The sequence below is a fragment of the Oenanthe melanoleuca genome, chromosome 3 (assembly GCF_029582105.1).
Source record: "Oenanthe melanoleuca isolate GR-GAL-2019-014 chromosome 3, OMel1.0, whole genome shotgun sequence".
In the NCBI taxonomy this organism is placed as follows: Eukaryota; Metazoa; Chordata; class Aves; order Passeriformes; family Muscicapidae; genus Oenanthe; species Oenanthe melanoleuca.
In genome coordinates, this window is record NC_079336.1 from 51,888,480 (window position 1) to 51,905,432 (window position 16,953).

At 35.7% G+C, this 16,953-nt stretch overlaps 1 protein-coding gene across 6 annotated transcripts in view; it reads left to right on the top strand.

Moving 5' to 3' along the window:
• Window positions 1-16,953, top strand: part of L3MBTL3 (L3MBTL histone methyl-lysine binding protein 3) — a 77,276-nt gene that overhangs the window by 54,538 nt on the left and 5,785 nt on the right. For all 6 annotated transcript variants that reach the window (XM_056487864.1, XM_056487865.1, XM_056487868.1 and 3 more), the window contains exons 16-19: window positions 75-177; window positions 7,330-7,476; window positions 8,872-9,036; window positions 12,621-12,712. In XM_056487864.1, the coding sequence (XP_056343839.1) occupies window positions 75-177; window positions 7,330-7,476; window positions 8,872-9,036; window positions 12,621-12,712 (507 nt within the window). The remainder of the gene's footprint in view (window positions 1-74; window positions 178-7,329; window positions 7,477-8,871; window positions 9,037-12,620; window positions 12,713-16,953) is intronic.

Consider the following 16,953-nt stretch of genomic DNA (forward strand, 5'->3'; position numbering starts at 1 on the left):
ATATAGCTTTTATATAGCTTTAAAATATTAGATCAGTTTTTAAAATCTCATTTGTAATTTCACCTGGCATGCAGGTCCCTTGGAATTGGTGGAAGCTTTAGAGCATGGAGGGTGTCCCACAGCAGGATGTAAGGGAGTTGGACACATTAAAAGAGCAAGACATATCGGCCATCATAGGTATGTTCTGTAAAGCTGATTTTATTCTTTCAATTGAGGGATGTGTGCAGATGGTTCTTCTAAATTGTTGTTCATAAGAAAACAGATCCAATCTGGAAAAAAATAGGAAATCTTGTAAACCTAAATATGCAGTTATTTCAGTTACTATGGTGAGCACGCTGAAATAAACATTAGCAATCTGTAACTTCATTTCACCAGGGTGTGCTGAGATAAGATTTGTTGCACATTACTTTTTGTCACAATTGGTAGATTCGGTTACTCTGTATCTTGTTCCTTTGAGGATTCCTCGGTTTGCTGTCCAGATTGCAAAATGTTACAGACAGATATGTATAAAGCAGTAACTTTTGAACCTTTTGAAACATGAGGGCACTGATTTTATTATGGCTTGGATGTTTTTTGTTCTGCTTGGTTGATAAGGGTAGGGATTTGCCTGTTGGTGTGGAACAATGCTAGAAAGGAAATTCCAGTTGACGTATTCCCGAATGACAGCTTACTGCTTTCTATCTAGTGTTTCTAAAGATGCTTTGTTGAACACCTTCTGAAGTATAATAGAGAAATATGATCATCCTGTCCTAGAGAGTAGCTGATATTGGCATGGGAGATTGGAATAGAGAGAGAGATAATGACCAAGTAAATGGGAAATATTCCCCAGTTTGAAATTCTATTATTTTTATAAACATTTGCAGTGAATCCAGACTGTTTCAGTAAGAGGTGTACAAGTAATATAGTATGTTAAGCTGAGAATGAAGCACCATAAATATCATCCTGTTACCTTTCAGCAAATTAGAGCTTCCAAAAATTGTCATTTTTCCATTACACAGTCATGGAATTCTCAGATGTCATATCACTTTGTTCTTCCTGCTCTCTCATATAGTTAGAAGACTGCTCTTTGGTTATTTATCTATACATTTTTTAGAGTATCTTTTCAAACTACCTTGATCCAAGAGCGAGCTCTGCAATCTTTTCACATTTTTGATGAGAGAATTATGTTCTGTTGACTCAAATTATGCTTCAAGGTTTTGCTGGTTTATCAGCATGTGTTAAGGTCCTGACTAATCCCTCTCAAAGATACCTGGGCAGCAAAACTCACTGTATTACTGCATTTTGATATGCAAAAGTCATCTTCTGCTGCAAGTTCTTCCCTGTCTGCAGCAGAAACATTGTTTGTGCTGTTAGGAGCAGAAGAGTTCCTGATGCTAGGACAGGCTTTATCCCTAGGAAGGGACATAGCTAGGATAGCTTCAGTGACAAAATTTGTTGCAGTATGAACTGTGATGGAGTTGTCATGACAGTGTGCCACACCACTGTGTCTTTTTCTATGTTCTTTTTCTTTCTTTCTTGTTTTTTTCTACCTGTGTTTCTACTTTTCCTTTTCTGCTTTCCCTTTATTTCACTCAACAAGTAGGATAACTCCTTAAACAGACAAGTCAGTCCTTAAGAGGTTATCATCTGTTACTGTATTGTAACCTTATGCATTCATAGCATTAGCCCACTGCAAATGTGAACTAAACTAGATTGCCTAAAACGCTTTCTGTCTGCTTATCTGAGACTTATTTAATTTCATATTCTAGTAGATTGAGTCTTGTATGATTTATTATTGCATCTTATCTGGGAGGCAATAAATTCCAATTCCTTACCAAGTGCTATCTCAATTACTTAGAATCAGGTGAACATACCATGGGTTTCAGACCAAAGTTGAAACTTAAAACAAGAAAAAAAAAAAGTAAGTAAATTTGTCTGAAAAGTTTTTCATTTATGATCTCTCTAAATAAACATTGGTAATAAAAGTTCTCATGTTTTAGGTGGAAGGATGAGTAAGAGCTATATGCCCATTTTCTTTGTGTAGCCTCTGATTTTATAGCTACATTTTCCATGCTATTTAAAGGTTGTTATACTTACTCATCCTGAATATTAAGAAAAGAAACAAACCCATGGCATTTCATTGTGCTATTTTTTTTAACTGTAGTCTAAGCAATCCTATTATTTGCACATTAACTGATAGTTCTAGGGTATAAAAATATAACCAAGAAGATTATGTTGAACATAAGAAAGATATTTGCTGTTTCATAGCAAATATATTTTCCCAGTAAGTATCTTCTTCGCTAGCTGTTGATTTGCACTCTGTGATGATATTATGGTTTTGTTCTCGAGAATTTCTGTGGAAAATAATGAGATTTCTTCTCATTTGGAGCCTCCAAACTTGAGGGTCCAGGTCTCCACAAAAATTCTAACATCCTACCACCACTTTTTTCCCGAATTAACAAAGAGATTTTGAAATTTGTACAATTTTCCACATCAGGTAGCATTCCCATGGCTCTTTTATCTTGGCAACCCTGAAATGTATTTAACCATGCTTATCTTGTTTTTTGTGATGAGGTGCAACGCATAAATGCCTGTGTGCAGAAAAGATGATAATTTAAAATGCTAAGTAGTTCTGAAATAATTTTGAGAGCTTGTTCCTTAGGAATCAGATGAAAGCCTCAGTGATTAATTATATAGCAGTGCTAAAGCATTTACTTTTTGGAGAAGTTGATGTTACTAAGGACTTGGTATCTCTCAACCATTGATCTGGGGTTATGTGCGGTGCTGCTGAAGCAGCCTGATGTACAGATTGTTAGCATTATGCAGATCACCTGCATATTTATGATTGTGGATTCTATACCCTGATGTTTAATGCATGCAGTAATTCTCAAGTTCAAGCAGGAGTGCAGAGAGGCCAGTTGTAGGTAGCTCATTCAAGTTTTGAGTAAGTTCTTCATGAGAAAATATTTTTTTCTGGAAACTTCAAACTTCCCATGCATTAGGTGTGAGTTGAAGTGAACTAGAAGTGCCGTGGTAGAGGCTGTATTGTAAGACAACACATGTTAAGTAAACATGGAAACCTCAACTCAGCAGGAGGTCACATATTTTTATTCAGTGTCTTCTGGAGTAATTGTCAGCTGGCTTTTGATGCCAGTCTCAAGTTTCATTTTATCTTTTATGTAAGGTCATTGGCACCAGCCAAATCCATTCTAAACTACTCTTGATTCAGGTTTAGACTGTTGAAGCAGTTTTCTCCTAAAAAATGAATACTTTGATGATAAACATGATAAATGTTCCAAGTGTTCATAAAGACTAATAATCTATATTTGAAAGTACTTTGTATGCAAGTTCTTAGACCTAGCAGTGTGCTAGGCCTATGTTCACTTCTGATATTAGAATCCTGGCCTATGTTCACTTCTGATATTAGGTGTAGCTGAGGGTATTCCATCTGGACTCTGTGCTTCAGAAAATTTGCATACTGCTACGAGATAGGAGAATCTTCATATGTCTGCAGAAGACTAAGGTCCATGCCTATCAGCAGCCCAGTTTATCCTCCTATCCTTGAACTTTACAGAAAAGAGATAGGTATGTAACTGCACCTAGAGATAGATCTTGAGTGTGATAGAAGAGCAGTTGCAAATAAACACAGGTGGGATATGCTGAACACTTCTCAGGCAGTTCTGGAAAGGGCTGGTTATATAAAACCTCTGTTGACTTGAAAATTCCAGGCCTGTGATCAGAATAATGCATTGCCTTTTTCTTCCTTCATCTTTCATGATTCAGTAAAAACAGAAACTTATTTAAATGCTCAGTTTTTACTCAGCATATGCAGGGCTCTGGAAACAGTGGCTCCCTTTCCTTGGAAAACTGTCATGGACACACAAATTGCCAGGCAGTCTGCTGCCATTTCAGCAGTGCCCTGCAGACAGCTAATTGCTGTCAGCATTTGGAGATGGCTGATTGCTCTGGTGAGCGGGGCTGTGTGTGTGTCAGGTGCATTAATGCGAATGTTTGTTTACTGAGGCAGCTCCGATGATAATTGAGATCTTCGTGTTGGGCTGGTTTCAAAGCTGTGGAGCAGTGCTGAGGGGTGTACAGACCTGTCAGAAGAGTAGCAGAGGTTTCACATTGACTACCTGCTGCTGCTTCTGCTTCCTGCCATTCTTCCTGAGTCTCTGGCAGACCTTGGTACCTCCAAGCCAAGGACATCTGATCATTTTGGAAACTAACATCTGAACTTCTGCTGTTTTCAAAATGGTGTGCTAAAGCAAAATGTAAGCTGGAGCAGAAATCCAGGTTTGAGGTGGCAGAAGAGTTAAAAATCCTTATTAATACTAAATAACCTAAACACCAAGACTTCTGAGCCCTTGAGATAAATTATGTTAAAAACATACAGTCGTATATAAATCGAATACTTCTATTGTGTAGGAATAACAAGATTAATTTTTTTCATTCTTTGTAGTAGACAAGTTAAACTGAACTGAAAGCTGGAGGCATTGGGATTCAGGAGGATTTACTGATTGATCCAAAGCCATACACAGGTTCATTCATGCTGTGTTTTGTTGTAACAAAGCTAACAGCGGAAACCACATGAGTTCTTTTTGTTGCCTCAAGTAACAGTAACATCAAAGGGCTATCAAGGAGTTTTTAAAAAATGATACAGCAACTTGAATGATTAATTACAGAGAAAAAGTCATCTGAAGCTTGTGTTCCAAAGCATTGTAAATATTATAACTATTGTTGACTGAAACTGTCATTCAACTTCAGTTTTTCCAGAAAATACTAAAGGGAAAGGTAGTATATAAGCAGGCAAGTTATAATAAAGGACTGAATTTTAGGCTTTTTCTTAAGGTTTTTTGTTGTTTGGTTTTTTTATTATTATTAATTTAAAACCTAATAGTGGTGTTGGTAAACAGAAAACCTGCTGGAGTCTGACAATCATATTGTCAGATTTCATTGGGATGTAAGGCTTGCTTAATAACACACAACTGAAGTTAAATACCACGTTGGTAGTGTTCAGTGTTTCTTTGTGACAGCCCTTTAACTGCTCAGAAATATTGCTCAAAACACCTCTGTGAGCCTAGGAAGCCAAAAGAAAATTGCATGCTTTGCCCTGTAGCAATAGCAGAACTGAGATTAACCAATATATTCATGAATTTCTGAAAACTGTATTTCATCACAGTGGTATGTGTTTGTCACAGCAAGAACTTAAATGACACTGGCAATGGTGCCTTAAAACCTTTTTCTGAGCAGAAGGCTGTATCTTTCATCTTGTATTTCTTTTGAAAGAGAAAAAATACTTCTTTGTGATAGATGCAGCAACATAAGGCATCTGGCAGAGACTAGTTCTAAAACACACAAAACTAGTAGGTTGAGAATAAATTTAAGTAGACATATATAAATATAATTTAAATAAAATACCCAATTTCTTAAGAGAAAGTAGAAATAAAAGGTGAATGCTCCAAGTTAATTTTTATTTGTATATTTTACATGACTCTAAAAGTTTCATTATCAGAAGCATATCATACTTCAAATTTAGTGTTTTATAGCCAATTGAGTGGCTGGACTCTATCTGATTTGGATGTGTAAACAAAAAGTTCCTCAGAAGAAGGCAAAAAGATGACTGTTCTGTGCTACATTACATCACCTGGGAATATGGCTCCATGTCCTTTTAAAGCACTGTACAGACTGTTATGGAACAACATCTGCTTGAAGTGGCCTTAAACAGGGATTTCATCTTGATTAGAAAAGCAGAAACTATTCTTTTTTTTCCTTTATAATTCAAGTTCAGCATAGTTACTCAGAGATTTTTAAATAATAGCAGAAGAAATCAAACATGCTGTCAATATCCTGTCTTGATAACCCCAGCAAGGGCTAACTGACTTGGCCTTAAGGAATTTTCTCCTTTTATGCAAATGCTAATAGAAATGTAAATTTCCACCAACTTTTTGTTTATCTTGGTGATGTCAAAATTAGATCACTAATATTGGTCCAACCCAATTATAGGAGCTGTTACATACTCACTCCAAGCCCAGAGCTTTGTTGGTAAAGGAAGAGGAGAGTGTACAGCATATTTTGAATTAAAAAACCTTTTTCTTTTTTGATGTTGTGCTTTATAGAAAGAAAACTATAGTGAAAGCTGTTGTTTTTCCATTAATTTTTGAAATTTGGAGGTGGCAGGGTTTATGGCTTGTTTATATTAGACAGTTCTCTTTGGAAGTCATGCATGTAACTATCAATGAAACAAATAAAACATTGCAGTAATTTTGGAAAGATAGGTAGTTGTGGTAGCTTCTTTCTTGAAAAGAAAATAAGCAAAATTGCAGAACATGGATTTTTTTACCTTTTAAAATTTTGGAAGTCGTTGTAACAATACAGGTGAGTAGGAAAGCATACTTTCAGAATATAGTTAATGTCATAGCTCATGAGCAACCAATGGAGCATCGTCTGTCCTGTATCTCACATAGTCTTGAGAACTTGAGTGTGATGCTGTTCACTGTTGTGACATGTATATACTATTCAGAGTTTAAGAAGTTATCACTGATGTGTTGAGTATGTGGTCTGGCTGGCTAATCAGTTGAACTCTGCGGAGCATTCTACTAAAGAAAAATCCTAGTTCAGCCCCATGTGTTTTGGTTTGTGTTGCTGTTTTTCCCTTTCCTGCTTCTTCTACAAATACTGGTTTTCTGACTTTGGTTCAACTTTCACATTTCTTAGAGCAGTATTTACAAGTTATTGTATCAATGTTCATTGTCAAATTATTTGCCTAGCAGGAGTGCAGGGAAATAGGGACTGTTGAATGTTAAGAAAGACTGTTAAAATATCACAGTCTCTTAATGCAATATCACAAAATGGCATTTGCAAAGATGGAGCAATCAACTGCAGTAAGGGGATGTGCACCATTCCTCATGTTCTGCCCTTGAAATGCAGCTTCTATGTAGACATTATATGATAGAAGTATCCTCCTTCACATAAATAAATAGCCATGGTAATATGACTTTATTTGGAGAGACATGGGTATAGTCAAAGGCATTCTGTGTTCATTAAAATTATGAAGGAGCAGGTGAAACATTTATCAACAATTTTCCACAGAATTCCAACAGAATGTTGTAATAGAAATTAATACAGTTTGTGTTACACAAGTTGCTGTCAAAAGGAAATGTGAAGCTGAGTTTTTTACTCAATGGATTTATTAGCATTTTAACGCATGACTACTAACTTTAATCATGTTTTTTTAATCTTCTTTATATTAAGTTATTGCATCTACTTCTAGGAAATTCCAGTGTCATTTTGTTTGAAACCAGTAAGGTATCTGAGAATAAGGAGTAATTTTTCTTCTTCAACTTCTAGTGCAGTCAGCTGTCCATATTCAGAGATGAACTTGAACAAAGAAAGCCTCTTACCTGACCGATTGAGTGGGGAGATGCCTGCAGCCAGTCCTATCCCCAGAAACAGAAAAGTGGAAACAAATGAAAGATCCACCTCTCCTGTAATCAAGTAATTATGATTGAAGCAATGGCTGTGACTAACAGCAGTATTTTATTTCTGTGTTCTCCAATGTGATTTATAACTGTGCAATGACTGAATGGTTTCAGAAAGGCCTGCCTGTTTATCTACATTTTCATTTACAGGGAAGAAAAATGTTTTTTTCAGTGCTTATCATAAAGGTCACGGAGCTGTCAAAGACTGATAACTCATTGTACTGTCTATGATTTAACAAGAGTTTGGTTTCTTCTTTGGTGTAACTATCTAGAGTACTAAGTGGTTAATTGGAATTTAAAATTGAGTGTTGACCAGTTGGTTTCACTTTTGAAAATTATGTGTTTGTGTTTCTTTTGTTTGCTGTAGTGGTGTTATTGATGTGACTGTAAATTAATGTAGCTCTTTGAAGAACAGCCACTATTCTGTCATTACAGTGGGAGTGGGGAATCAGATTACTGGGACTGAGTTTTGCAAGAATAATGCTGAGGTCTGTAGCTGAAGCTTTTAAACAGGAGCACTGGGAAAAAACAAAGGAGTGTGATATCAAGATGATTATTCTCAGATTATTATTTTATCTCAGAAATTGTGGATACTGATTCCTGTGCTTATTTTAGGCTATAAGGAAAATTAGAGAATTTAAGATGGAAAGGAAGAGATGCTTTCTCTTCTTTTCAAGGGTTACCTTAATGTAAATGTGAAAGTGTGAATGATGTGAAATGTGAAAATGTGAAGATTTCCAGTTCCCACTGTAATGACCACATATTTTCAGTAAATGGTATTTTAAATTGCCTTCTCAGAGACAGTTTCAGCTTCATGATTTAAAACCCAAAATGCTCCACTGTCTACGAGTTCTGCCTGATTGGATTGTTCTTATAAATGTAGGGTTTTAGAAATCTGAAGTGACTTAATTACTCCCTGGCAGGTAGCCTGCCTACCCTTGCAGTGAATCCAGTAGCACTTTGAGCAAGGTCCTCAGTGGCAGGGCCTGTGTCAAGTGCTACTTTTTTCATTGCCCAGTTAAGAGGCTGTATAGGACATTTTAAAGGCTGCACAGTGGTATGTTATGGGAGAGAAGGGATAGGAGGAAAATAATACCTCAAAGTGTTCTTGTGTTACAAATATTTGAAGTGGATAGCTCATTACCAGAAGTCATATTAGACAAATTCTGTTCCTGTTGAATTGCCTAATAATTTTACCATTGACTTAATGGAGAAAAGAGTTCTTTATTTTGATTTCTGAATTTTTTTTTGTGGCAGGTAAAAAAAATTTCTCTGCATTTCTTAAACAAAAAAAAACCTTAAAAAAACAAACTTAGATGTTTTCAGTCGACTTTTATGCATAGAGAAGATAAATTAAACAACAGTTTAGCTGTTTCCACTTTTAAACATTTTGTTAATTTGTTTCAAACAGTGACAGAAAATGCCCCAGCCCTGGTCACATAGGTATGAAATCTTCACCTAACAATCGACCATCTGGGAAAACTGTACCAGAAACAACCAAGCTGGAAGATGCAGAAAATAGATCTCCTTGCAAGAAGCCCCTGTTATGCAATGTGAAAGAAAAGAAGGCACCTGGGTAAACTCTCAGTTCCCTTCAAAGTATTGGGTGTTTGGGGTCAGTTTAAAATGCAGCTTACCAGGCAAAGGAGTCCAGTGATCTGTCTGTGGAATTCTTAGAAGCAGTGGGGAAAGAGATGGATTTGTCTGTGGAATTCTTAGAAGCAGTGGGGAAAGAGATGGAAGCTCTTCAGCCCTCTTTATCTTAGAAATAGAGGGGAAGAGAGTATCACAAGGTATATAAGAAATACCTGTCAGAGGAGAGGAAAAATACAATACAATTATTGGAAATTGAGATTCTTCTTCCTAGATTTGTGTCCATATTGTTTTATATATACAAATATGTACAAACATGGAAAAATTAAAAATAATTTTTTATCTTTCAACATCTGGCATGCATTTTTGACAGAAAATGATATGAGAACTTTTTTATACCATAAATATTATTCTCCAGTGTAAGTTTGGAAACTATATTTGAAGCTAAAAATATACAATTCAGTGTTTTCAAGGGGATATGTGAGGCAATAGGATTCTCTATATTTTTAATTAGTTACATTTTATTGGCTATTTTCAAATGGAAATAGATAACACCCTGGAATAAAATATGTCATTTATTATAAATTTACATGAGCTACATTATTTTGTGTTCATAATATATGAACTGTGTTAGCAGAGACAGGAGAGTTAGTATTATATGGTAAGTAGCCCACACTAAAGCTGATGATTGAAACTGAACTGTTTTGTTAAGAATTGGACTTTGATGATTTTTTTTGGGTTCCTTCCAACCCAGGATAATGAACAGCATTCGCAGTCATACTCTAGTGAATTTAAACAGCAAAAAAAGATGGCTTTAAGTGTAATTTTGAAATAACCTATGTTAAAAAAATAGCTATAATTCATCATGTTAAACCTATTAACAGTAAATTTACTTTTTTTTTTTTTTTTTTCAATTTACTTTGGCTTTACAGACTACCTCTTAAAATTAATTGAAGAAAAAATTTTTGTCTTTTTGTTTTTTTAGATTATTACCTTTAGAAGACTTAAGATAACAGTTACTTGTGCTGTCTGTTCACTGAGTCAGTTTTGTTAAGAGAATGATTCTTGTGCCAGCTTTGAATGACCCAGAGACTTTGCAGCTTGTATTTCAACTGTTTGAATGCACTGATAACTGGCTGCATTTTATCATCTAGTTTTCCTCATTCATTATGTAACCAGCAGAGTCATAGAGGACTTTCAGTTGAATAATCACCCATTGAAAAAGGCAGGAAAAATAATGTTCACAACATTAGGTATATATGAACTGCTGGGCTTATAAAATATTGAGCGTCTGCTTATTGCAATACCCAGTGGATCTTTTTAGATGTGTATTCAAAGTACACATGCATAATTGAAGATATAGATACACACACTTGTGCGCTCTTTAGTTGCTGAGCTCATAGTGTGGATTTAATTATGTTTGACTTCAGTTCAATTGTGTATACTTTTGTATTCAAAGGTAATCCTTTGTTTCATGTAAGTCCTTCATTGAGAAACCAGCCGTGAATGATCCCAAACATGAGTTTTATTTTGTTGTGTTAAATCTAAGTGGTCCTCAGTTAATCTCTGGTCCCACTTCTTTTCTTTTCTCTCTCTCTCTATTTTTTTTTTTTTTTTTGGCTCTCTATGCATCAAACAAGTATACTAGAAAATTTTGGTTTGCAAAAATATAATTATGTACATAAATACTGCAGTGTGTCCCTCTGGAATGTTCCTGAGATTAAAAGTCATGATAAAAATTGCATGCCTACAGCATATTCAATTTCAAAGTATCTTCAGAGTAGCAAAAGAATTTCACTGTAATAAAAATTCCATTCTGGAAACCTTTACAGTGAAGGAAGCTGAACACTCAGGCTTGAGAATCAAATTATACTGGCTCTTAAAAAAAAATTCAATTTGTCTTCCAGCTTCTTATCCAAAACCTTCAATTCATGATGTGGTCATATTTAACTAATGAGGTAAAATTTTTGTAGGTATGTTGCTATGAAAATTGCCCTCAGGAAAATAGGGAGGTATTTGTTTCCTCACAAATTGATGATTCGGTGATCTCCCTTATGTTGAATTACAGCTGTCATTTCCTTTGCCTTTGGAATTAATTGTACTAGTTACTTTATCATGTTATTTTAAAAAGTTTTCTGTTTGTGGAGTTTGGAAAATAATTTTTAAGTGAATAAATTTTTCTGAGGAAGATACTGTAGAGAAGTTCTTTGTGGCACAAGAAGTCATGTCTGCTGTGTGCATTCCACTGGTACTGGTTGTCATACCATTATTATTTGTGTCCTGTCATACTAAAAAGGCTGGATTTCCTCATCTGCAGTGTTCATTTTGCACCATCAGTAGTGTGATAATTATATATCTGTTGAAATCAGTGAACCTGAAGCTCCTACTTGATTTAGTCACTGATGTTTTCTTGTATATAATATAAAAATGATATTTAACAGTATAAATGTAAACAGTGGAATTAAACAGGTTTGTTTCTTCTATGGATTTACATTTTGAGGTTAGCTGATCTTGATGCCTAGCAAGGTGTTAGGTGTGCATTGGCTTTTTATCTGTGATTTTGATATTTGTTAAGGTGTTCTTGACTCCTCCTCTGGTAGGTAGCATCGGTTCATTTAGTAGTGGGATTTCTTGTAGTCCTGACTCTAAGAATCATTCTGTCTGGTGCCTATTTTTAGAAAATGCTTATTATATACTTGGTATCCCTGAGTGCTCTGTATCTGTGATGGTTTAGTAAGAATTGGCCAAAGAGTTCTGAAATTCTCAAAAAGCAGAAGTAGACACAATGTCAGCAAATAGATATCACTTCACATCTGTAAGAAACCAGGAAATACATCTGGAAATACCTTCTGAAGGCAGAGTTTGAAAAGGAAATTCCCAGGGGCTGACTTTAAGATGGAAATGTATTCACTCCCACTTTGAGAAATTCTCTTATTTCCACATCTCTTGCGCAGTTTTTCTCGGTAGGGGGAAGACATTCCCTCTCTGCAAATTTTTGGGCTGGCAAAGCTGAGGGAGCAGCTGGGTAAGAAGTAGTGCAAAAGAAGATGCAGAGGAATACAGACATTTTTGGTGGGATCATTAGCAGCTGCACAACAGGTTGTCAGTGACTGTACTGACAAGGAGTTGATGCTGGATAGAGATGGATGTTGGGCAGAGGAAAAGGAGTAGATTTTATTTCAGTTACTCCTGAATACAGCCTGCATTACCAGCCAGGCTTTGTAGGACATGCAACTATATATGTAGGTTTCACTCTGCCCATCTTTTGAGGTGGACACATCTGCCTCAATTTATGTATTTTTCAGTTTCAGTTATTAACTCAAGTGTGTTGGTGTGGTTTACCTAATCTTAGTTTACACTATTCTTGTGCCTTCTTTGCAAAATTCATGTCAGTGTCTTGCCATTCTATGTAAATTGGAAATAAGTTCCTCTCTGTTTCTCTATTTTATAATGATGCAGCATGTGTGGGAATCCTGGTGTGTTAATAGTATTGGTAGCAAGAGATGTCATCATGCTTAGTGATTTTTATGATGTATTAATAAAAATTGAACATCTTATTTTCCTCAGTGGAATGCTACAAACAAAGGACGCCCTAAAGCACAGAGAGTGTGAAGAGGAGGAGACAGAAAATAAGTTGCTCATTTCAAATGAAATCAAAGGTAAACTGGAAGCACTTAATTTATTTCAAATTAAGATTTTCAGAAGTGAAGAAGTGTGATGTGCCTTGAAATTCTCATGAAACTGTATTACAGCTTATTTTCCACGTTCACTGTGTCCAAAAATTTCTTGACAGCAACAATTTTAGCACTGTGTCCTGGTTTGGGACAAATTTGGAAGGAACTTCCAGAGGGATATTCCCTAAAGGGCAAAATTCAGTGGCCCTTTCCCCTACCTGTTCAGGAGATTATCTTGTAATCATCAAAGGCTTTTCCAAGAACTTTATCACAGTTGTCAGGATGAGTGCAAAATGAATAGTAATATAAAAAACTCTCCTTTCAATGATGCTTTCCTACTGACTTTTAAAAATAGTTTATTAAATCAGTCTGAATTGTAAAGGTATAACATTCACTTATAGCCTTAAAAGTGTCTTGAAAATTAAAGTGTTTACATACTTTATAATGCAAAATATATAATAGATATAAAAATAAAATAAAATATATATAAAATAAAATATATAAAAAAAATATATATAAAACATACAATGCAAAATTAAGGTAACTTACTTAACCTTGCCTCAGTCTTGTTGAGGGTAATGGCTGGATTGTGGCTCCTCATTGGTAAGACAGGAAGGGTCTCATATGGTCTCCAAAGATTTCTTCCAATGTGCACTTCTGTTCAGTGGTTCTGTGTGGCTGTATGTACTGCTGTAGCAAAACTCCTGGCTGTTCATAGATCCAGTTGGATAGATAGATGCAGCTGTTTATGAATAATTTTTATCCTCAGTGTTAGAAAGAACAAGCACAAATCTAGAACATCAGAGTCTTACATTTGCTGATTTTTTTTCACATGTGAAACTTAGTACATCAGGCTTGTTATTAGACTGAGTCAGTGCATTGTTTCAGTGCAGCTTTCACTGCAATAATTTTATTAACTGATACAAGCTCAATGCCAGTTAAGTGTCATAATTTCCTAATCTTAATTCCTTGTATTTTTAGATTATGTTCTTCAGCAGTTTTTAGTGCAATGACAGTTTGTAAGGCTTTCATCAAAATTCATAGGACTTGAGTAACTCTGTTACTTTGAGTTACGTGTCTTATCTTTTAAGTGAGCTCATCTCTATAAAACCCAGGAAATTCTTTGTAACTAGTAGAGCTTGCATAAAGATAAAATTTAGGTAGTGGTTTATTTTTAATTATTAACCTTTAATGCATGTTTATATCTTAAGGCATAATTTATCTACCAGTAGTTTTCACATAGATCTGAATCACTTTGGTGGGTGTGTAAAATTTGAGAAATTCCATTTATTGTAGGAGCTGTGAAAAAGCTGTGTTAGTATTTTGAAACATGGTGTAGTTCAGAATTCTAGAGAAAATGAAGCATTAAAAGAAGCAAGTCTCTAAAGCAAATAGAAGAGACTTTTTAGTAATTTTAACTATTTTGATTCAGCAGGAAGGAAACGTAGTTTTGATGCTAACCTTTGCATTATTTCACACAAACAAACAATTCAAAATTTAAATTGTGTGGAATTCATCTTTTAATTCTAAGAAAACTGGCCTGATTTTATGCAGCATTTTGAGTTTGATAGAGATGACTGTTTGGATAAAGTTTCACCAGCAAGCTCTGCTTACTAGGTTCTTGCATAGTTAGATTTAGGAAAATGGGACATTTTCTTACATTATTGTCTGTAAAAGTTGTCCTTTTTAAACATATAATGTTGTGTTATTACGTGTTTAAGTAGGATGGCACATTTAAGCTGTAAGATGAAAATGGATCATTAAGTTCTTGCTATCATAGTCTTGCTATCATGGAAATCTCAAGATTATAAAACAATTGTGAAATTGTGAACTGTCACTGTTGGTACCTTCTTCTTGCCCTGGTTTTTTGGCATGTCACTTACCTTGTTATTCTTCAGCCTCCTTTTGCCATACTCACTTGTCCAGTTCCCTACTGTTAACTTTATAAAATGCATACTGCTGTCTTCCCTTTGCTTGGAGAAAGATTATTCAGAGCTAAAGAGCTCCACTGAAATCACTGCCCCTTCATACTAACTTTTTTTATGGACATAAATCTTGTGCTTAAAAATCTGATATATGCTAAGAGCTAGGCTCATGCAGGAGGCATGTTAATGGTGCAGTGTTGATGGTCTCTCATTAATCCTAGAAACTATTTGCCACTTACCTTCTTTGAAATACAAGTTTATATTTTGCTCTGTGGTAACTCACTAAGAAGATAGAGATGAGATAGAGGAGGGAAGGATATCAAGGTGGCATAAATAAGAAGAGCAATGTAAAGGCATGTAGGCTGATACTGAAGCAAAATGTAAGCAGAGAAGAACATGGTTTAGTTTTAGAAGTGTGAACTTCATGCATCTGGCTTCTGTCTTGTGGAGCTGGCAGGCAGGTTTTGTTTCTTCACTTTCCTGGTTGAAGAAGCTGTTTGTAGCTCTGTGCTGAAACTGGCTAACCCCTGGTGCACCTCAAGACACTCTTCTCCTAAATGTCCCAACTGAGACATAACTTGGAAAATATCTCGTATTTTCTATGGCCCAGAAAGACAGAATGCCTCTCTATGGGAATCAGGGCTTGCAGAGTGAGAAATACTCCAGAGCATGAGGATAGGGAAAACTTTTAACTGTTTGGTGTTAGAGACATAGATTTTAGCCAAAGTGGTGTGTTGTGGACTTCCTGTTACAAGGTTGCCCACACTAAATCTAAATTTGCTTTTTTTTGGTGTTGTGGTTATATCTGCTGCAGGGCTGGGGGCTTTTATTTTTAATTTTCTCCATCTAGTCAAGTAAACTGGCTTGCACTTGACATGCTCCATTTGTGCTCTTTGCCTTCCCTGTGAGGCAGATACTACACAGACTGAGAATGCTGCTCACTGTGCCTGTACCTATGTGCTATTGTGTGCATGCATACGTTTAAATGTGTGGATATGGGGTGTGATTTGTGTGGTAGTTTCTTCACACAGTATTATAGTCTGCTGATTATTTGGCAGCATCAATATAATCCATGTTTTGTGAATGAAAGGAAAAAATAGCTGAACTCTTACATTTTCAACTCTTAAGAGACCTTGTCTAGGAGGAAAAGATCAGAGGATAAGGATGGGGAGGGGATTCAAGGGAACAATTAGAAAGATACTATTCAGTAAAATATGCTTTGCATTCAGCATAGTTGCTACCTATTCCTTTCTCACTGAGATTTTTATTAATATTAGAGGCCCTAAGGAGTGTTTGTAAAACAACAGTGTAAAAAGACATTTAGGGAGCTCTCTTTGGAGAATGAGAGTATAATGGTAGTAAAATATTAAGGTGTCTATTTTTAAAAAAATTAATGAGTGGGCTGAAAGTGCTGACTAAATGGCTTAAGAGTCAAATTCAGAATGAAGGCATTAATATGAAATGAGGATAAATCTTGAAAGTAACAAAAGATTAGGCTAGAGGAGTAGAACAACACAACCAAATGTAATAACATCCTTTGTTAGGTGTATTATAGACCAGCTCCACTGTGCTGGCAAAAATTCATAATGGGAATTTGTGCCCTAGTTGTTGGACACAAATGTGTGAAAATTAGAACAGTGAGGATTGGGAGAACTTGTGGTTAATAGCAGCTTCTCAAAAATGAAAGTAGAATGGAACTGCAACAGAAATGAGCAGTCCAAACAAAAATAACATAAGGATTTGTGAGTAACTGCATGAACCATGTAATTAAGGAATATTAGGCATTAAGAGTGTACTTTGTTGGCTGTTCATTAAGAAGTGAATTTCAGAGGTTTTCCAAAATTTTAGTTGGCAGTTGGGAAGCACTCAGGCTTGAGTTCAGATAGCAGGAATGTTGCTTTTGCCCTGCTGATGGATCTAAATGACCAGGGATGTCATACACAGTTTGACATCATTTGAGACATGACTCTGCTCTTTCCTGCTGGCCACATCTCCAACTACTGCTTTTCTCCAGACAACAGCAGTATGTGTCTGAAGACACCCTCCCACAAGTACATTACCTTTGGGGGCAGTGGGATGGGAGATCATTCCTTCCATTATGGAGGAGTGAGATAAAAAGCAGCACGGAGGAGTTTAATGTTATTTTCCAAACAAGACATTCAGTTAAAGTGGAAGCAGACAATTTGCAGACATTTGTGGTTTTTTCCTCAGAAGAATTTAAAAACATTTTGTTGTGGATGAGCCATAAATGTTGTGTGGGCTGGAACTGTATAACTGATTCACTTGGAGTTTTGTAGCAGT